Source organism: Oryzias latipes, chromosome 22 (genome assembly GCF_002234675.1).
Source record: "Oryzias latipes chromosome 22, ASM223467v1".
Taxonomy (NCBI): Eukaryota; Metazoa; Chordata; class Actinopteri; order Beloniformes; family Adrianichthyidae; genus Oryzias; species Oryzias latipes.
The window spans coordinates 5,443,417-5,465,597 of record NC_019880.2 but is presented as its reverse complement, the minus strand read 5'-3'; the positions used below and the strand labels follow the sequence as shown (position 1 = coordinate 5,465,597).

The window sequence follows — 22,181 nt, the reverse complement described above, 5'->3', positions numbered from 1 at the left end:
GGAATGTTCAGATCTCTCGCTGGTGCTGCTCTTAAACTCGGTCACTTCACATGGATGGGTTACAGAGCAGAGAATATGAGCAGAATTCGAGAGGGGGAGGTTGTCAGTTTGCTAGGACTTATGAGTCCTCATCCAGCTCTGATGATACCAACATCCAATATCTGTCTGACACGTTAACTGTCCTGCTGTCTAGCTGGTCCCCTCCTCCTTCAGTTAATCTGTGTTCTGCCTCTTCGTTTTTGAGCACATGTGTGGGTGTTTGCAAGAGCTCTTGTCTCTGTGTTGGGGCCATCTTTTTCTATCATGCATGTGTCTGCGAGCACATGTGTGCGCTTTTGGTTTGTAAGTGGCTGTAATTCTTTTGTGCAGTTCCAACAAAGCTGCCTCTTGTTCTGCTGGAATTGGGGCAGCCTGATCCTAATGAGAAATCCTAGGTCAATCTTTCGCCTCGCAGAGGCAGGACTTTGGTTTTGAGGCATGCTGGAGGGCGTGTGAGCGCAAGAGACCCAGACAGAAGAAGAGGGAGAGGCCGATCAGCGAGTTTAACCTTCCAGCGGTGCTTAGTTTGCATAGTGGGCTCAAAATTAGCATGTCAAAACCCAGCTGTCTTTTCATTACTAATCAGCAAGTTTAAAAGTCAAACCATCAAAGTCCTCCAGATGACTTTCACATGCTGTTGTTAAATTGAACAAATAACCAAAAATGGATTTTATTGCAAGATTTGTTCATTGAAACTTGTTGGTTTTAGATAAGATACAAACATCATTAAATATCTATTCCAATCATCTCTTAACCTATTTCAAAAACGTTCCCAGTAGTTTGTCCAAATATGATTTTGCTGTTTTTAGCTAGAATAAAAAAACTGTGTTGTTTAGGACATAGTTTCTGGAGAGCGACAGTGGTTTATTATAAATTCGCTAGAACTGAGCTCTCCAGCTCGCTTACAGTCGCACACAACTCCAACCTAACATAACTGGTGCAACAGAAATGGCAAACAATATTGGAGCTATCCAGCCGTACAGTTTTGATGACAGGTCAGATGAGGAAAAAAAGGACGTACATGGATCTAGTTGTCTAAAAGTGGATGCATGGGGCTTGTGGTCCATCAATTGTTTTTGCTACGTTATAAATGTTTGTCTGCTCCTTAAAGTTTTAAAGAAAGAAATACTCAGAAATGCAATTTTGAGGCTAATTTTGTTATCATCAAAAAAAAAGAAGCCTCATGTTTAAAACTCCAGAAAAACACATTTTTTGTGTGTGTATATATATATATATATATATATATATATATATATATATATATACATAGTTAAAATTTAAATAAAGTTTAAGCAAAATTTGATTCAAATTTGATTCAAAGAACAATTCAAAGAATTATAAAATGACAAAAATAAACATTTATGTAATTGAGTATTAATGTAGCTTACAATATATACTAATATTTGTTCGTAAAACTGGTTTTAGAAGCATCTTTCCCAAAATCAAATTTAAAATGTAAAGGTTACAGTAAATATGAAAGTTTTCTCCTGAACACAAAAAAAAAATGAAGCCAAAGCTATAATGTCATTTGAAAGCAATATGTTAAATGTTAGCATAGTGGCTTTAAAAGCAGATCTAAAATGAGAAAGGTGGTGAATTGGGGGTCATTACCGCTCATTGTTAGCAATAGTTAAAAATGCATTTTAAAGCAGTTTATGTACGTCATTTCTACCTGAACTGTAGTTTTGCTATGAAAGCACATTCATACGTGACGCTGATGGATAGGTAAAAAACACCAACATTATAACTAATGCTAGCCCTTCTAACATTTCAAGTACAGTGGTGGTAAAATACATTTATTGGTGATTTTCTGCAGGAAAAATCTTGACCTTATGTAGAGACACAAACCACTGACCTACTTTTTCCAGCAGATCCTCATTGCCCTTACACATTCAACCACCCACTGGTTTTAGAAGCTCTTACTTTGACGGGGTGTGTGGGCCATATATATTTAAAGTGCACCGTCTTTAGCCTAAATCAAATCCCCATGTCATTTTGAGATCATTTTCTCTCAAGACCCTAAATGTAAATGTACAATCAATAAATAATAAGGTTGTGTTTTGTTTAATAATGAAAATGTTGGGTTGGTGAAATGTACTCATGACATTAACCTTTAACAACTTTTATTGATGTAGTCATATTCCTGCTGTAGATGAATACTATAATGGAGATATCATTAAAAAATTGAAATTTTATGGCTGTTAGGTTTTTCTTTTTACTTCGTAAAGGTTTGACTTTTTTTTGTACAAAGATCATATTTCTGAGTGAAAATAAAACATTTCTTTAGTGTGATCAGTTGATCATTTTCTTAGAATATTATTTTCAAACAGTGTTATAAAGAACTTGGTTTCATTGAAGTAATCACACTGAAGGGCAATACAACAAGCAGACAGACAGATAAGTATTGAAAATTTGATCAGGAAGTAACGGCAGTATCGGTTGAATACCAAGATTATGTTTGGGAAAAGGTATACAATTGATCAGAGAGTAAATAATCATTTTTTGTCAGTTTCTTTTTTTGTGTCTCTGATGTTTTCGCCAAAAAGACGTCTAGTCACAAGCTGGTCAATTCCAATTGGCTGAAGGTGAACCACATTGAGGGATGTGTGTTGTGTTCACTAAACCTACATGATAACCCTTTTTTCAACAGCAAGACTGTATCTCAAGACTGTATCCATTTAGGTAAAATAATTTGACTGTATAAATTGGTGGACCATGTATCCAGATGAGTATCAATCATGTTAGAAGGAAAGCCACACACCCCTAATTTCTGGTATTTTATGTATAAAAAACCTTAAGACGATGTTGGTTGTAATTTTACAAAGTGAGAAAAACTGAAATACATTCAAAATCAACATGTTTTTGCTGCATGTTGCTCTGAATGGATCTGTAGAACAGCTTTTTAAAACTGCTCTCTTGTGCTATCTTAGATGACCCCACCCTTACATTGATGTGTTCTCCCTACCATGACAAAGGTGGATAAAGGTGAAAAGATTTCATGTAATCCATGGACACCAGTGAAGATCACAAATCATTGAAGAAAACAGTTTCAGCGCACTGTCTAGTGGGTCTAGATGACCCAACTCCCAATGTCAAAGTGCCTAGGATAGCACAAGGGTTACAGCCTTCTGGTTTGTAACAACTCCTGAAGGACAACAGTCGTCCTTGTTTTGAGAGTGTATGTATTGCTATGGCTAAGCTCTTCTGATTGGACAGTAATATGCTAATCTTTCAAGTCCAGACAGGTGGAGGGAATAGCTGTCAGAGGTTTTAGAGTATCTGTCCTTGTTAGCTTCATTAGTTAATCTCTGCCACAGCTGCTCTGTTGCAAATGAAGCACTTGGGATTTCCATTTGCCCCTCAGCTTCCAGTTTTCTAGTTCCTCGCCCTCCAAATCCCTCAGGCGCTCTCGCAGCCTTGATATTTCTCAACAGTGGCGTCTGAAGTGTCTTTCTTTTGTTTTTCACACGTGAAATTTCTTACGCACGGACTGATTTGTTTGTGCCAATATGCAGAAGTCTCGAGCAGCCTTGAAGAACACTTACCATCAAACAGCCACTTCACTGCCGCTGAACTCTTTGAAAGGGCCGACACTGGGAGAATGGCTGCAGGGCGGCACAGACGCCATCTGTGCACACTCACTTTGGGTTTATCACGGTTTGGTAAATGTCTAAAAAGAAGCCAATACAGGTTAAATTAAAGTTACTTTAGCTAATGTCACACAAAAGTATGTCAACCAGAGGTTTGACATAGAATGTGTGCAGTTTTTTCAGGAAAAAGAGAGCGCTGATGGCTTTCTGAGCAACTGTCAATGTGAATAACAACTGCATGTCTTAAAGTTTTATTTAGTGGAACTTTCGTTTCTTTTTTTGATGAAAATTTGATTCCTGAGCCTTACCGAAAATACTTCAGCAGTTTAACAAATTACTTATTTGGCAATGTATTTTGTACACTTTCTTCCTGATTTAGCTCATGATGTCGGGGTCATGGTTTGATATGTGATTTGTGTATTTTACCATAACAAAAAAAAAAAGAAAACATTCATAAAAATGCTTTTTTAATGAGCAAATAAAAATGAAGAAAAAGCTTTCAGTCAAGACGACCTAGCTTCAGATATTAATGTCAGGAACTGGAAGTCCCTTCAAGAACTATTTTATCTGGTGACCCTCAACAGTCACTTTTTTTTCTTCCCCTGATTTAAGTTTATTAAAACTTTTTCTACAATTCTGAGCACTTTTGGATGTATTGATACTAATATTGACGCCCCTGTAGCTCCGCCCCTGGGGTTGCTGTCAGGGGAAATTGTATTGTGTAATATATCAGGCACCATCTTGTCTGCAGCCATGCCCCTTTCAATTGGCTCATACTAAGCCTGGTGTAAAGCAATAAATAATAAATCCTTCTTAAATGTAACACATGTTCGACACTTTCATTGTAAATATGCGGTTTTCCAGCAGAGATGCAAAGATTCACCTTCTTGATGATTCGCTTCAATGGTGTAGTATACAGATTTGTTTTAGGCTGAAAATTGGTAGCATCTCTATGCCATATGGGCAAAAAAGTCTTTAAAAACTGCTTCCTTGAACTTTTTTACTTTAATATTGACCCATTTGTGAGACTTTGAATGTCCCAGCAAACTGACAAATGGTGAATTCTGATTGTTCTACTTTCTGGCACTTGTCTGCCCCTTAAAGCATCAATGAAAGTTTCAAAAAAAGATTTTCTGTCTGTATTTGCTGCTATGTTGCTGTTTTTAAAGTGTATTATAATTCATAAACGGCAAGATTTCCTTCCCTGAAAAGCAAAACTTTCACCTTCACTAACATTCCCTGTCTTTGTCCCCTTTTCCTCTTGTCTCCAGGGTCGCCATGTTAAGACAGGGCAGCTGGCAGCCATCAAGGTCATGGATGTCACTGGGGTACGACACACACGCATGCGCCGTAGACACACACAAACACTCACATATCCAATCCAAGAAAATCATCTCGAGTAATGATCTGACTGTCAACCGCAGCATCTAATTAGGAGAGATGAATCAGTGTCTGTGCGAGTCTGTGTGGGCGCTGGATGCAGGAGGGAGGAAACGAGGACAAGCCCATCGCCATGGTGATATTAGCTGGATGTATCAGGACTGCCGTGTGGTCTGAGGCATTTCTGTAAAAACAGAAGGGAATCTCAGCTATATTTAGAGATCCTTTTATTCTGTGCCTCCCTGTCAGCTGCCAGCGAAACAATGAGGGAGTGCAGGAATGATGGAGCACCGGGTCTGCAGAAGGAATGAGTCAGGGAACGAGGTGAATTAGAAAGAGGAATGTGCACAGTGAAGGGCTTAAACAGAAAGATATTCTGTAAATTAACAAATGTGTTAAGTGATTTACCTTTAACTATTTATAAAACCAAAAGAAATATGAATCCTTTAGGAGCTACAAGAACAAACAAATTATATTTTCAAAGCAAAACATCTGAAATCATAATAAGCAGCAGTCATTTCAAGTTATCATCATTCACTATAACAATTTCTTTCATTGACTGTGATGCAGATTGCCACCAAAATGGAGCTACGTAATTAAAGGTTAATGCAGTTACTGTGGATAATTTGTAGCCCAGCTGTGTGCTTTGCTTTAAATTCGAAATGCAAATGTGCGATCAGCCCGATTTGCTTTTGGTTTGTTAGCATCCTATTAGATGTGTTAAGGGTCAGAAATAGGAGTTCTACACTAAACTCATTATTTTTTTGTGCCAGGATGAAGAGGAGGAGATTAAAGCAGAAATAAACATGCTGAAGAAGTACAGCAACAACCGCAACATCGCCACCTACTACGGCGCTTTCATCAAGAAAAACCCTCCGGGCATAGATGACCAGCTATGGGTATGTCGATTTTTTTCTGTTTGTGCACACACACATTCATTGTTTGAGTGGGAGGATAAAACCTCTTAAAAAAAAACTTGATTTGAAGAAACATTTTTTTGCTATAACTGGTGTATTTATCAGCAAAAACAGGAGGACACACAGATCACCTGCACCTTAGTGTGTTCAGGGAATGGGCTGGATTGTGCAAGACTGTATAATTATTAAGTACTGCGCATTTTTTTTTTTTATATATATATGCTGCAAACTCACAAATAAGGTTAGAGGAGTTCGGCTGTTTCTCTGCAGCTCTGACTTCCTCTAATCAAGAGTGCTGATTGTGGGGCTGTGACTGAGCTGATATTGTGTCCACCCACCTATGTGCATGCTGGGAATGATATCAAGACCAGGGAATTAAATTTTTCTCCATGAAGCAAACAGATTAATTTAAAACGGTTGCTCTATTTTTTTTTTAGATTTTACTTGTTGGGGCTCCTAAAATCCTCTCGATTTAGTCTGTTGACATAAACCTGTCTTAAAACACAGAAACAGGAAATAAATATTGAAATGATTGTATTCCATTAGAACATATAAGAAAAAAACTGTGCCCACAGCTTCATATAAGGCAGTCCTCCATCTGCTTTGGGATTTGATTGACATGAAGTCTCTTACTATGATCAACTTTCAATATACTTTATTACGTTACCAAATTGTTGTTAATGTTGTCTAATAGGAGTTAAAGGAAAGATAACCACACATAATAGACAACTGTCATTTTTTGATTGATGATTTTGTTTGTAAGAGACACGTGAAAAGTAAATACATCCCTTATTGTGCAAAAAAAAAACTGTGATTCACCTCCAAGCTGAGTTTGGTTTCACTTCCCACACCCAGATCTGCTGAGTCAAGAATTTAATTGTCTGACAAAGTAGAGCATATAAACAGGTCTATTGCACATGGTGATGCAAATAAAAAAAAAAAATAGAAGAGATGGGAAAGAAAGTCTCAACTGGGAACCGTGGTGAACCTTCCCAGGAGTGACTGGAATACCAAAATGACATAAATGGATCCATGGCGGAGGTCCAAGTTAAATCCCTCTTCTGAATTAAAGGACAGGCTTTAATTCAGACCAGGCGGGATTTGACAAAAAATCTTTGGTTTCTCAGAGACTCATTTTCTGTTGAAACCAGGAATCAGGAATTTTGATCTGCACCAAAAAAGGCTAATACATTAATTTGTATGCCATATTTTGTGTTCCAAACCAAAAAGCATGTCACTGCTGGTAATTATAACTTTGATCTTGCATAATTTGTGATTTTTCTCTGTAGTTGTTGCTATGCTTTTAGCTGAAGTTTCTTAAAGACCAACTCTGATCATCTTTATGTCTATTTTAAATGCATTTAGTGGTCTTTTCATTAGGATTATGCAGTTTTTAGACTTACTTAAAAGCATTTTCTTTCTTTAGAGCAGCAGTAGTTCATTAGAAATTCATCTCTGTGTTGTGGATGGGACTGTTGGCACAGAGCAGTCGCGCCCCCCTTCCCGTTGCCGAGAGCTCAGCGAAAGGAGCTTGTGGCCCGCTCAGCGTATTTTCTAAGTCACAAATATGCTCTCTTTCAAACAACATTTTGCCCATGATTCAATATAACTTGAATAAAGAAATACTCAGAAATGCAATTTTGAGCTCGACTGTCATCATACACTGTAGGTCCTCTATCATCCAAAGAAATGCCACAAGAACATGTTTAAAAACTCCAAAAACAGGATTTTTTGATTGGAGTGGGTCTTTGAGAGAGACAGGCTTCCTAAACTCAGCTTTGCTTGCGTGTTTCCAGCTGGTGATGGAGTTTTGCGGCGCCGGCTCGGTGACGGATTTGATCAAAAACACAAAGGGAAATTCTCTAAAGGAGGAGTGGACGTCCTACATTTGCAGAGAGATTCTCAGAGTAAGTAACAAGTTGCAGCTTGATCTTAAAAGTTGTAAAAGAATTGTCATGTACTGTATTGTGTAACCTTTATTAATCTCGAAGGCATCACTCATTTGTTGTTTTCTCCAATTTGGGGTGTGATTCAGACAGTTTCAAGTGGCACACCTTGCAAATAGTGTTGACGTTTATCCTCTTTCTTTATTAAAAGCCAATCTTGTTATCTTCCATGTTTTAGAGTGTTTCTCAAAATATTTGACTGGTTTTTAAGCCTTTTCTGCATTCTTGTGACACAAGAGTCATCATGGCCACCAACAACAACAACATTAAATATAGGGCAGCAGGACCTCTACATTTTTCTATTAAATGTAACTTATTTTGGCTTTTTCACATGAATTTCTTTTTAAATTCTCTTTACTGGTTTCACTGTATGCTTTTGGTTTGATTTATGGGCTCTTCTTACTTCAGTTTCTTTCTTCAAATGTGAAGACGATTGTTCTATTCAGAGTTTTTTTGCACACATTTCTTTTTTTTTTTGCCCTGGTGGTTTTAATGGTTCACCCTCAAGGACACTTCCTTCTGGAAATGAGCTCTTTCTTGAAAAACAATCGCAGCTCGACTCATCGCCACAGCGGCATTCCTGTCTCGGTCTGTGTCTGCAGGGTCTGGCTCATCTCCACCAGCACAAGGTCATCCACAGAGACATCAAGGGACAGAACGTGCTGCTGACGGAGAACGCTGAGGTCAAACTAGGTCAGACCAAGTCTAACCATACTTGACAAAACCGCTTTAGGACTGGGAGGGCAGTACATGTGGGGTATCAACTTTCCTGTGGTATAGCGGTGTATATTTGTGTGTGTGTGTGTGGTTATGCTGAATACTGGCCTCTGTTTTGCATATCTGTCACTATTAACAGTGCAGACTGCTGAGGAAGTGACTTTATCATCCACTGTAAAGTCCAATAAAGATGTGATTACAGAGCATTTATCGAAAGGGCAACCCACTGCCTACGCTTTGCTTCCACTCAGTCTCCTAGGAAATTTTGAAAGCCCCACTGATTTTGTCTGTGTGTCTGCAGTGGACTTTGGCGTTTCGGCCCAGTTGGACAGAACAGTAGGAAAGAGGAACACATTCATTGGGACTCCGTACTGGATGGCACCAGAGGTTATTGCCTGTGACGAAAATCCAGCCGCCACTTATGACTTCAAGGTGATTTTATCCTCTGAAGATAAGCCGCTCTCTGTTTTGATGAGCCTGGGCATTTATTTATCCTTCCTTCATTGCAGAGTGATGTATGGTCGCTGGGAATCACGGCAATAGAGATGGCTGAAGGAGCGCCGCGTACGTACCCAGTCAATATCCCACACCTCCGTGGCACATCATTTCTTAGCCTTGCTTCACTGGATTGCTTTAATCAAGAGTCGGATCATTTTTCAGCTCACGCTACAGCAACACATCTTCAAGCGTAATATTAATGACGGCACAGAAGGAGATATAAAATTGGCTGTCAGTTTGTCGGGCTGTTGCTTGGTGTTTGGTCTTTTATTCATCATCTTATTCCTCAAGGTGCTAGAACACAGCTGATTAGAAAGCTAGATCCATCAGCAAGCTGACACATGACAACCAACCAGAGCGCGGAAATGATCTATTAAACTTCTGCAGCAACAGATCATTATCTAAAACCTAAACAGGTGTTCTTTATGAGAGATAAGATGAGGCCAGAGTCTCTTTATTGTGTTGCATTATTACATTAAGCACAGTTCTGTTCATAATGATGTTTTTTTTCCTTTTCTAATCAACATCTGATTCTTAGCACTGTGTGACATGCATCCAATGAGAGCCCTCTTCCTCATCCCACGTAACCCCGCCCCCAGACTCAAGTCAAAGAAGTGGTGAGTGTGTTTCTGTCAAGTGTCAGACAAAAAGGAACATTTTTTTAAATGTCTCCATAAAACCTTTTATTTATGGTTGGACAAATCAGGCTGTGACCAACTGGAGATGCAAAGCAAAACATTCACACCAAGTATCCCTCTAAATAGACATTACAGTTTTGGTCTGGTATTAGTTTTACTATCCTGTCTTCAAGTTTTCTCACCCACTTCAAGAACCACAAAAATTGAACTACAACCAATTTAAAATGTGTTCAATAACTGTTTAAAAAAAAGGGGTTAAGTCATTAAATATATTTATACATGAAAAAACCATAATAATAATAAAAATCATGTATAAATACAAAATCAGAAGTTTGCTGCTCAGATAAAAAAACAGATCTAATAGAAAAGCTTAACAGGTTTGCCACAAAAGCACATATTCGGTTTCTGGACTCATACATGTTCTGAATTTTTTAAAATACAATTTTTGATGTGAATTACCTTTTTTGTTGATGTTTCATAAACTGACTACCTTGACTTTAAAACAGTGTTCTATTATTTTGCTATGTTTTTGTCAAACATCTGTTTTTTGCAGTAGTTGTGACCTTTTGTTAATATTTATATAAAAATATTTTCAATACAGTTCAATCTTTTTTAATTTCTTTGAACGATAATAAAGTAGTCCTATTCATTATTATTAGTTATTATTTCAGCAGATTTGAAGAAACTAATAAGACATTGGTTTGAATTTTGTTTGCACTGTTTCCTATGAATCGTAGAGTTTCGATTGGTTGTTTTATTTTAAGTGATGTCAGCAATAACATTTTGAGTTTGATTCATTGTTTTAAAGGGAGTGAGAAGAAAAAGCAAACTTATATAACAACAGTGCTACTCAGAGTTAAGCTTGTTGGAAAACATTTCCTCTTCTCAGGCTGGAAAAAGGTTCAGTTCCCTGACCTGGAGGCATCTGAACCAAGACGGGACTGCAGAGCCACATTATGTCTGAAAAAAACCCTGGACTTAGGTTGTTTTTAAAATAGAATAAAATTATGAGCATGTCTTTGACTTGAATAACAGCAGATGCATTACTTACCTATAACTGCACCTATTCTGTGTACAATCTTGCAGACATATAACTGCAGATAATTAATTTAAGCATGCCCTTGCATGCAAACCCTAAAGGAGTCCTCTAGCTTTAAATACCACAAACTCCTTTAATTTAATTCGAAAGCTGTCTTTTTTTTAAACCATTTTAGAAACTGAAATGCCTCTAGGTCAATCTGATTCTTGCTGATAAATCTGAATTCTCTCATTGAGACAGCTGTTTTTAAACATATAGAATCGTCAGGCTTTCAAGTATCTCCCTCTTCTCAGCCTGTGACTTTTTTCTGTTTGGTAATTGGAAAAAAAAAAAGTTTTATAACTTTCATGCATCCACAAATTTTTGTGTGTTTTTTTTTTAAATGTAGCTCTGCCTTCTTGCAGGTCAAGGAAGCTCCAGTCGTTCATAGAGTTCTGTTTGGTGAAGAACCCCGGCCAAAGACCCAACACAGAAGAGCTGAGCAAGCACGCCTTCATCAGGGAGCTGACTAACGACCGGCAGGTCCGCAACCAGCTGAAAGACCACATCGACCGCACCAAGAAGAGGAGAGGAGAAAGAGGTGAGAGGAGCAACGTCAGCTTCCACAGAAAAGTTTAAGCTGTGAGCGTGAGAAATGCAGACAGCCAGGAGTCTGACAACATCTGCAGTTCCTGTGTCATGTGACCACTGCTACGCATTAGAAGTTAAATACTGTTTTGGTGTGTTGCCTGTTGAGTAGAAGATAAAATTTACCTTTCAATATGTACTTGCTGCTGCTGTCAATTTAAGCAAATGATGTTAGAAGGAAAGACGGAAACAAGACTAAAAGGGTTAACAGCAGCTTTAAAGCTGATTGATAACCAGTTTAATGGGCAACATAATTAACAAACAGAGTGACACAGATTTGAATAATTCTCTGGATAATGGCTCAGAAAGTAAAATAGTTCAGAGAACACAGAGCGATTTTAAGAATCATGAAAAACAAGTGACGTATCTCAGGGGCCGGCAGCTTTTTCTTGCCCTGAAAAGAAATACGTTACTAGTAGAAATCATGAAATCAAAAATGAAGAAGAACAAAATCATCTTCATGTGATGTATTTAAACATCAATAAACAAGGGGACTTGTTCCAGCCCAGAGGACTTTAGCAAGATAAAAGAATTCCAGCTGCACCGGGTTTGAAGTAACTTGTAAAAAATAAAAGCTTTGTAGTTTATTTTTTTTTCCAGTAAAATGCCTTAAGGGCATTCCAGAGAAAAGCTCGAGACAAAGACATCACTAAACTAACTTGTCTCTGCAAAACAAAGGAGGTTAGACCAGACAAACTGACCAGAAGAGACATTCTGTGGAAAAGTGTGGTCATGTTTCAAATGCTCCGATGGCAGTTTGTTGAAGAGTAAAAAATGTCAAACGCTTTTCAGAGCTGGTGACTCAAATCGAAGAACCGGTTGGACTAAAAACACGCAGATCTTGGACCCAATTCAAAAGCAGTGCCAAATGGGACGAACTCAATGTACTTGCTAAAATAGAACAGTATTTTTATAGCCGTAGAGGTGTGTGCTGTGGAAAAAAACAGAACCAAAAAGAAGATGATTGCAGGAGAGATTAGAACAGAACAGAAGTCATGTTCCTGCAGCCTCACGTTTTTCAGATAAGTTATATATTCAGAGATGAAGGTGCAGCGGGAGAGTTCTGCCGTTTCAAAGACTATTATACTTTAAGGTAAAATCCGCTCCTGAGAAAATGTTCTCCACCTCGCCACACACTGTAAAATTATAAGCTATACCCCCTTTCGAAGCAGCTGAAAGAAATAAGACTCTCAGAAAACTGGAGCCAACAGTAGTTTGATAATCAACAGAGGTGAAACATTCAAACCGTAAAATAGAAAAGCTTTCCTCTTCGCTAGTTTTTACCTTTCCCTCTCCAACTTGTGTTTTGATTCTCCTCTTTTCTCTTCTTAAGATGAGACGGAATATGAGTATAGTGGCAGCGAAGAGGAGGATGAAGCGACGGATGTTGGTGAACCGAGGTCAGTGCCTTCCCCAAAATAGACACTACAATTCTTTACCCGAAAAAATAGACTTGACACATTTTCATCTACAAAATCCTATTTCCCAGTTCCATCATCAACATCCCCGGAGAGTCAACCCTCAGGAGAGACTTCCTGCGGCTCCAGCTGGCCAATAAGGAGCGTTCGGAGGTCCAGCGGCGCCAACCGATGGAGCAACAGCAAAATGATGAACGTCAGCGAATTGTGCTGTCTGAGCGACAGACACGAATTGAAGCTGGGAAGGAGCAGAGGAAGCAGCTGGAAGAGGTATGAGGCTAGAACGAGCGTTCATCCAAGTGTGCAGTTTGAAGCAATAAGCCCACTCTTTGCTGGAATTTTGAGTTTTGATTGGTCTCTATCAGTTACCAAAGCATGTCATTTAGTAAATCATTCTAAAGTGAAGAAAAACATCTGAAAAGTGGTGGAAACAAGTGGAAAATGAAAAGAAAATAGTTTTAGGAGACAAGTACTTTTGATTAAATGCACAATATAACTGATAGTAATCAGTTCAATCTACTCACAGTTTCCTGTTTTGGTTTTGAACTGGTCTAAAGCCCTCAGGTTATTAGATTAAACTTTCACAACAAAATCACAATTTTCAAATTGATTCTTGCTGGAGGTTGGTTTTTTGGAAATTCTGCTTTGTATTGCAAGCGTTAAAGTTCACCTGAACTCAGGTAAGGACCAAAAGTGAAAACTAGTCAAAATTAGGGTCTGGATTTGCTTGCAAGTGAACACTGATACAGTTTAACGACAGTCTCAGAAAAAACAAATTATTCCACGTACCACAGTAAGGAAAAAAACCATGCCATGCATTTTGATTGAAATACTTATTTAGGGAATATTGCCTTCAAATTAACAGCTGAATGTTTTCCTTTTGCCACCCCCCCGCCCTCACTTAACCTGGGTCTCTACATTATCCTGATGTCAAAGCAATAAAAAAAAATACAATGTACTTGATACAATACAAATACATTTCAAAATATAGTTAAAGAAATGTTTCTTATCAAATCACTTAGGAAAGTGACTAATTTTTTTCCAGCATTATAAGTTAAAACTGCTCAGGAGTCTGCATCTCAGATTCTACAGGCCTCAGGTAGCATGCTAATTATAAATTGTTTATAGGTGCACAAGCAGAACAGTAGTCAGGCTTATTAAGAGTTTCTTATATTCAATTTAAAATGATGCTACCAAGCCTTATAAAGGTTTGTTAAGTTGCATCTCTTTAGACCAAAAATAGCTTGGATGCTGTGGAGGAGGCACCAGTGTTGTTAGTCTCTGAAGTGCTCGTGAAGTTTAAATAAGTCCTTGGAGGAAATAAGGCAGGAGTGATCAGGCTGGTGGTGAGAGGAAAATTCAGCTGAAAAACCCACAGTGTTAATCCAGATCCAAAAGTTGTTTCAACACATTGTTAATCCAAAAGCCCAGGTCCAAAAACAGAATAAGGGATGACAGGCAATAGATAATCAGGGCTTTAATGTCTGCAAAATAAAATCCCACAGCGACTGTAGAGAAACAGTGTGGATTTAATGAAGATGTGCATCTCAAACCAGATGAGAGCATTGAGGCTGATGAGGAGGGAAGGGAGTGTGGCAAGTCCTGAGTAACCACAGATGCTGAGGGTCTGGCAGCAGCAGAACTTGACATCAGGAGGTTTCAATGAAATGATGTTCTTATTAGGTCAGACTTTATATCTTTTATATATTACATTCTGTGGGCTGCACATATACCAAAGTAAAGACACACACAGACCTCTCCCCAGTGTTCCTCTTTCAGCTCCAGGTATCCGTCACACACTGAAAAGTCCTCAAAGCAGCATCTATGCGCTTTCTGTGGGTTTTTACCAGTTTTTCCTCCCCTTAGTGCAGCAGCACGGCATGACTTCACTCCATCTACGTGACCCTGCCACTTAGGGTGAGGTGTGAGATTGTCTTGTGTGCTAAACCTTACTGAGGCTGTTTTCTCCTGTCGATTGCAGCAGCAGCGAAGGCTTGAGCTAAAAGCTCAGCAAGAGAGGCTGCTGAGGATGCGATATGAAAAGGCAGAGAGGCTCCGTAAAGAGGAAGAGCGGAGAGAAGCAGCGCAGAGACAACAGGTTTACATCTTTGCATTTGTTATTTGTCTCCTTTATTCAAGTACACAGGCATTGGTAACACAACTGGACTGGAATCAGCTGCTCGCTGTTTTGTTTTTTAATACCATAGGTCATGGCTTATGGTCATTCTTTCATGTGTTACCAGCACGTAAATTTCAATAGTCTAATCGTTAATTTCCTCTAAATAAAAATGGCTTAATGCTGGGTGTCAACTGTTGTAACTTTAGTATTTTCTTGCTGTCCTGCAAGAAATTTTTTTTTTTTTCCAAGACTGAATAAAGATCTGTCTTTTTGACACTATGGTTTCGTCATTTATCAAAAGTAGTGGCCCTTAAACAAAGAACTTATATCAGAAGCTCTTTTTTATGATTGGAAAATCAGTCTAAAATTTTTGTAGTTAGTATTCTTTTTTGCAATATATTAAACATTCCAAACCGTAAATGCATTTTTAAAAGTTCTCGTTGTTTGTCTGAAATTTCCTTTTTTTACAATAACTTTTCTTGCGAGCGTAACATAAATTTTCATGTACACAAGCTTTGGAAAAACAAACTCAAACTACATTTTCTTTTAACTTCTAGTTGTTTTTGCAGGGTTACTTTTTTCTGTTTTTTAACTTTCACAGCCACCTCTGGAGATGACCGTTTCTGTTTTTCTGTCTTTCTCTCTGCGTACGATGCTTCCCTCTTTCCAAATGCTTCTCTCAAATTGCTCCTCTCTCCTTGTGCTGACATGCTGCTCAGGAGTACATTCGTAGACAGCTGGAAGAAGAGCAGAGACAGTTAGAGATCCTCCAGCAGCAGTTGCTGCAGGAACAAGCGTTGTTAATGGTAACCGTGGCCCTCCATGTGCTCTTACTGCCCCCTGTTTGTTCTGTGTGGTCCCATATCTCTAATGAATGCACCCAAAGGACAGCTGGGAAGAAGACAGACTGTAGTCTTAATTTAGTTTTTATGTTTTTTATTTTTTCCTGGAAATATTAATAGCATCTGCCTGTTGTTTTGGTTCATTGAGTGCATGGATATTGTTGAGATTCAGACTGGATCTTAAAGGGTTCCTCAGAGGATGCACAATATTTCCTTTATCTATCTGAAAATCCTCAGCAAATTTGTTTTGTTGCTTCTTAATACATTTTTATTTCTTCTGTTTTCCTTTTGAATCAGTTTGTTTGCTGCAAGATTTAAAGAAAACTTTAAGATCCAGTCAGCATAAACATCGTGCAAAAACACTAAAGCCTCATTTTTATTGTCGTACCTTTTCCCCTCACATGCTTGGCTTGCTTTCTTCTCGTCGTTGATATTTTATGTGCTCCCTGATCTTCATCACTCATTGAATGTAGAAAAGACTACATGATCTGATTGCAAGTCCTAAGAAAAAGATTTTCTGCTTTCTTTCTTAACAATGACTCAAATTTGAATGGTTGGTGAGGTCATGTGACCCAGTGGATTCAGAGGTTCGATTCAAAGCCAGGACTGAAGAGTCTTATATTCGGTTTATACTTCATAGCGATTTGTAATCGCTTGGGTCGTATTGGTCAAAAGGCTATTGAAAGGGAATTGACCCAATCACTTTAAATGTGACACAAGCTGATGACATCATCTGCGATTAAAATTTTACGTCCGTAGTTTAGTCGCGCCATTTAAACTATTCTTATGGTAGGGCAAACTTGATCCAGAAAATTGCCATTTCCATTTCTCAGGATTTCGAACTGATGCTAAACTGCACTCTAAATACGAGAAGGGTTAGACATGATTTCATTCGGACTCAGTTCCAAAGAAATTTTAAAAACACATTTTCACTGCATATTCACTTTCTAATGCAACTATAAGTTCAGCTATATTTGATTAAGATATGGAGCAGGTGGCAAATCATTTCAAGTTTGCTTATTTATTTATTTATTTATTTTTAACTATAGTTATTTAGTATTTTGAGGCTTTCAAAATGCAAAAAAACAGACAAAAAAATCTGGAGTCAGGAGTGCAAAAGTGATTTGTTTGCAATATTCATTATTATTATTTAACACAAACTTATATAGCTGTACTTTTATAGATCATCATGTAGGCATCTTCAGAAAAACATTGCAAATGAAAAAATCAAGCTTTATGTAAATGTGTACAAAAACTGAATCTGAAATCACTAAAATGTCAAAGACAATCACGTCATCAGGTTTCGAAAGTTTATCGAAGATGATGCCAACAATCGCAAGCAAAACCAGCCAACCTTAGTATGGACTAGACCACAGGATTGCGGTAGGGACACAATGTGATCGATGCGATGGCCAATGGCTATGAAGTGTGAAGCAGGCATCAGTCTTAATTGCTCACCTGCAGTTCACCACATGAGCTCTGTCTAAAACTTTTAAATTTCCCCCAATCAGACATTCCCCATTGGATCTAAAGCAAAGGAGAAGCTGTGTTACAGTGTGATTCACAGGGATTCTAGTCCGCTGTCAGGCCGTGTTTTTTCTTTATTCATTCATGTTTTTATTTGTAAAACCAATCACCATTACTTTGTCATAAAACACAATTTTTCTGCTTTTCCCGCTAACTATTTTCCTCTTTCCAGGAGTATAAGCGTAAGCAGTTGGAGGAGCAGCGGCAAGCTGAACGTCTACAGCGGCAGCTCCAGACAGAGAGAGCCTACCTGGTGAACCTGCAGCATCAACAGCAGGAGGCCAAGCAGCAAGAAAAGAAACAACTTTACCACTACAAGGATTTTGTTACTCCTAATGACAAACCTGCCTGGGCTAAAGAGGCAAGTTCTCTCATGCTTGAAAAGATTTTCCGTTCTCCAAGCGCACTGATTAGATGCTTTTTATGAAAAAAAGAGAAAAATTTAAGAATTTTTTTAAGTTTTGTCTATACAAAAAAGCTGAATCATTTAGTAGGTTCTGTTGGAAGCACCAATAAGAAGAAGACAATGGCGAAGGAGGCCCATTATTTAGACTTGCCTCAAAAAAAGACAGTGTTTTTGTTTTGATTCTGCAGGATGTGTTTGTGGCACTGCTTACCGTCCTGTAACTCTGACTCCTGTAGGTTCCACAGCACCAATATGCTCATGGTAACCAACCCCATCTTCAACAGCAGAACTTATTCAAACACCTGTCCCCAGCTGCCAACCTTCAGAATCCGTCCAAAGCTAATGCTCCTAGACGAACCCGGTCCAATGCCTCCCAAATCAGCCCTACCAAACTCCCCCAGATACGCATTTTAGGAGAACAAGAGAAGGCCCTAGATCAGAGAGCGAAGCAGGAGCCTCATCAGGATGTCAGAGGTAAAAAGGATCGGAACCAGAGAGGTCGTAGTCCGGGGCCTGCTCAAGAGAAAAGACAATTTTCTGGCCGAGGGGCCGCAAAGGCACCTGACAGAGACTCTCAAGGGTCAAAACTCAATCCAGCTGTGGCAAATGATCAGAAAGTGAACCCCAGAATCGTAATCCTCTCTGACCCCGATCAGGGCCCAACATCCCAGCTTCAGCTTCCTGAAACTCATCTTGGACAAGTCCAGGCTTTTCAGTCTGAATCTAAGCCCATGCCTGTGGTTCAACCGGTTAGTGTCCATTCACTCACTAAATCTCACTCACCTTCCCGTAGAATAGATGTAGATATAGAACCTGAATATAAGACTGACTGGAGCAGTGAGCTGAAGCTATCTTTGAGCCACAACAATATTTTTGTGCGGGCAGACTCGGAATCATTTGACAAAAGTGACCCCCTCTCCCAGTCCTACCCGTCATGTGGTCTTGTCTTTGGCCCACCCAGGCAAAGAAACTCCTACTCACCTTCCTCCGGCATTGGCAATATTCTCCAAGCTCCTAGTAACAATAATTTACTGTCCCCTCCTACAATAATGTATGGGGGAGACATGGGAGTAAAAAAAAATCAAATCAGACAATCTAACTCCATGTGTGATCTTACTGATTCTACCCCCGCAAGCATACTCAAGCAGGCCTTTGACAAAATAGGCCGAAAGTTTCGTCGCTCCTCTGAAGTCACACCACCCACCTTTAAAACTACTCCCTTTTCTCGCCAGGCCTTTTCTCATGAAACCTCTCCACAGACCTCGCCTTTGTTCTCTCCCCCATCCCCCTTATCGTGGTCAAGCAAAAACCTTTCCCCCCCCATCGAAGGACTATACATAAATGGCAGGTGGTCTCCAGTATTTGATTCCACCCTGAAACCCTCCAATGCACCTCGCTGCTCACCACACGCCTCTCCCTATGGATCGCAGATAACCATCCCATCTGGGGGGCCGCTGTGGCCCCCCATGTAAAACACTTTTTCTAAGAACACCCATTTGTTTGTACTTCTATGTTTGTGATTAAAATGGTTGATTCCTTATCTTTATAAAGGCTATCCACACCAAATAGAAAAACTCTAAGGATAATGCCAGCAACATATTTACCTAATAAACACTGGTAATAATATCATGTCACAAAAGTGTATCTAATATTTTACTTTGAAAAGAATGATTTTTAAAGGTTACTTTACTTTTTTAGCTCTACCAGTGCAATGTAATTTGTAGACACCACTCTATCGATCCACTCTCCACTCTCACCTGATCTATTGTACAATCTTTCCCAGTGATCTTTTAATTATGATAATGCTGTTTAGCTAAATTAAAGAAGTCTTTTTTTTAAAGAAATGTATCTGGAGAGCAGCAGGAGTTGGAGTTGGCGCGGAAGTAACCTTACTGATGTCCCACTATTCCTTTGTTTACACTATCTCCTGCTAGCTTACAGCCCCTCACAAACCCAAGCCATACACTTTTGAGCCAGATAGCAGCTCAGTAAAAATGTTGTCTGTCTGCAAGTGGATGCTTTAGAATGGAGGGAACAGAGAGACTTTGGCCCGCCAATTTCAATTGCTGCGGCACAAATATGAACGGCGGGTTTTTATCTGCTCCTGATCCATCATTATTTGAGTAGAACACAGTTTTGTTCCTAATTGATTGATTTATTACATGCCCACATCATCAGAACAACGCTACAAGAACATGTTAAAAACACCAAAAACAGGATTTTCATTGGAGTGGGTCGTTAAAGAACAGGAAAAAGACGTTTTTTGGTCCATCCAGATAACATGGCAGAATGTCATTATCATAGGAGCAATTATCTAAATCAAGCTTGTCTGCCGGCTTTATTTCTTATGGATGATGAGAGAAAATGATCTTAGCTGTGCTTTGTTTGCTTTACAGTGTGTTGATCTAATTCCAACAGCACCTCAGTATAATTGTAAAGCACTTTTTGTTAGTTTTGGTGTGGAGAACCCTTTATGACTTACAAACTTTTTGGAATAACTCCTTTAATAACTTTAAACATAACTTAAACTTAAAAACAGATTATGAACAGATTGCACAGTTTAGGAGGCAAATTTCCTCACAAACTTAGAAGTACAAAATAATATGTAAACATTGCTAAATTATAGTTATAGCTGGATGAATTGTATACATTTGATTCTAAGTTCATTTTTTTCTTTACCTTTTTGTTTTGTGTAAGTTACTGTTCTTTTACCTCAAACATTTTCAACTGGGACTGAGATCCAAAGGTGAGGTGCCTGTTTTTAGGTACTTTCAGAATAAAAACCCATCTGGGAGGAGGAGTATAGTTAACTATAATCCCACACCCCAGCTCTCTGTGACCCTTATACCCAAATGACCTGTAGTGTGCCACACTGAGCCCGGCCTTTTGAGCTTTTGGCTTCGATGTCTTCAAAGAATCTCACCACAACCTTTAGGTCAGTCAAGCATTAAAATAAAGTCCTGGTGGTGGGTGCTGGCCAAGTGGTGATGGGTTCTGAATTCTCTTAGGTTACCTTTCAATCAACTGTTTTAACTTCTCACCATTTTTAATCTTTTTTTTTTTTTTTTTTTTTTTGAAGATTTTTAATCTTCATGTAGACTCGGTGAGAGAAAGTTTTTGGGTCGTGACAAATCCAAGCATATGAAGGAAAACGTCAAACACCCAAAAGCTTTTTCTAACAGAAGGGGGATCTACTAACAATCTTCCTGTTTATTTTCTGTAGGTTTGGGAGTTATTGGACTAATGTTGACTGTAAACTTTCACAGATAAATCTCAACTTATGGCACTCATGAATCACCAACTAAATATGTCTTATTTATTAGGTCTTTACATTCTGTGACATCCTAGTTTTTTGTTAGAACCTGCATTTTTCTTTTTGAAAAAAACATTGTAAAGTCTGTTAACAGTGTTAAAGTGGACTTTTTAGCAGGCACCTAGCACAAATTTGAGGAGGGACAGAGTTACATAGTTTTAACTCAGTTTTTTAATGTCTCATTTTGACACTGCTCTGCAGAGCCTTTAATCAACTTTCTACCTACCTGTGCTTAAACAGAGTTTTTCCCCTATTATAAGCATCGAGAGAGTTTTTTTTTTTATCTGATTACAGTAGCAAACCAAATCATGTTCACAATTTTGCATAATTTACCTGTGGATTTAAACTGTCTCCTCTGACTCTGACTACAATACAAAAGAAACAGTTCCTTAAGTGTGCAATCTCCTCTTACACATAAATAGATGGATAAATAAATGAACGTGTTCCAGTTTGGAAGGGCTGCCTGCTAAAGAAGATCTGTGACCTTTTTTTTTCTAAAGCCATCAGACACTCCTCTGCCGGGGCAAAAAAACAGGTGCATGTGATTAAACGGGTGGTGATAAAACTGACATCTGCCTCTTTGGCATCTTGAAAACGTCAGTTTGGATTTTATGTTTTCTGATGAAGTTGCTTTTGAAAAATTTGGCAGAGGTTCAACTGGAGAGACTAGCTCTTGCGCAAGAGAAAAACAGGACTTTCTAGCAGGCCCTCTGGGTGTAACTCCTAAAAATATTAGAACATGAAATGGAACGATCCCTGAACAACAACGTCCCACAAAGAGGCGAGGACTGTCTTGTGGCTTGTAGGGGTGCATGGTGGAGTGACTTGGGGTGAACCGTGCCGTGAGTGACTGTGTGGTATGTGACCTGTCTCAGGTGGAGGAGCGCTCTAAGATGAACAGACAAAGCTCCCCAGCACTCCAACACAAAGTGTCCAACCGCATCTCCGACCCTTCCCTCCCTCCCCGCTCCGAGTCCTTCAGCAGCGGGGGGGTGCAGCCCACCTGCACCCCACCCATCCACCGCCCCATCGAACCACAGGTGTGTGTGTGTGTGCCTGCGAGAGCAAAAGGAAGTGTGGGTAAACCTGTATTTCCAGCAAATAATTACTTACCTGTTACTTTATTTTGAAAGTTCAGGCTTTTATACATAATGTTTTTTTATTT

At 38.9% G+C, this 22,181-nt stretch overlaps 1 protein-coding gene across 11 annotated transcripts in view; it reads left to right on the top strand.

The window, feature by feature from the left end:
• The window catches only part of LOC101155647 (TRAF2 and NCK-interacting protein kinase), a 69,772-nt gene that overhangs the window by 31,396 nt on the left and 16,195 nt on the right, over positions 1-22,181 (top strand). For 5 of the 11 annotated variants that reach the window (XM_023951372.1, XM_023951371.1, XM_023951370.1 and 2 more), the window contains exons 3-17: positions 4,901-4,957; positions 5,783-5,908; positions 7,723-7,833; positions 8,475-8,565; positions 8,891-9,021; positions 9,099-9,153; positions 9,626-9,704; positions 11,169-11,344; positions 12,725-12,791; positions 12,881-13,079; positions 14,791-14,907; positions 15,648-15,734; positions 17,470-17,658; positions 17,940-18,452; positions 21,892-22,056. In XM_023951372.1, coding sequence (XP_023807140.1) covers positions 4,901-4,957; positions 5,783-5,908; positions 7,723-7,833; positions 8,475-8,565; positions 8,891-9,021; positions 9,099-9,153; positions 9,626-9,704; positions 11,169-11,344; positions 12,725-12,791; positions 12,881-13,079; positions 14,791-14,907; positions 15,648-15,734; positions 17,470-17,658; positions 17,940-18,452; positions 21,892-22,056 — 2,163 coding nt within the window. The remainder of the gene's footprint in view (positions 1-4,900; positions 4,958-5,782; positions 5,909-7,722; positions 7,834-8,474; positions 8,566-8,890; positions 9,022-9,098; positions 9,154-9,625; positions 9,705-11,168; positions 11,345-12,724; positions 12,792-12,880; positions 13,080-14,790; positions 14,908-15,647; positions 15,735-17,469; positions 17,659-17,939; positions 18,453-21,891; positions 22,057-22,181) is intronic. The other 6 variants (XM_023951374.1, XM_023951378.1, XM_023951376.1 and 3 more) reach the window with 3 other exon arrangements.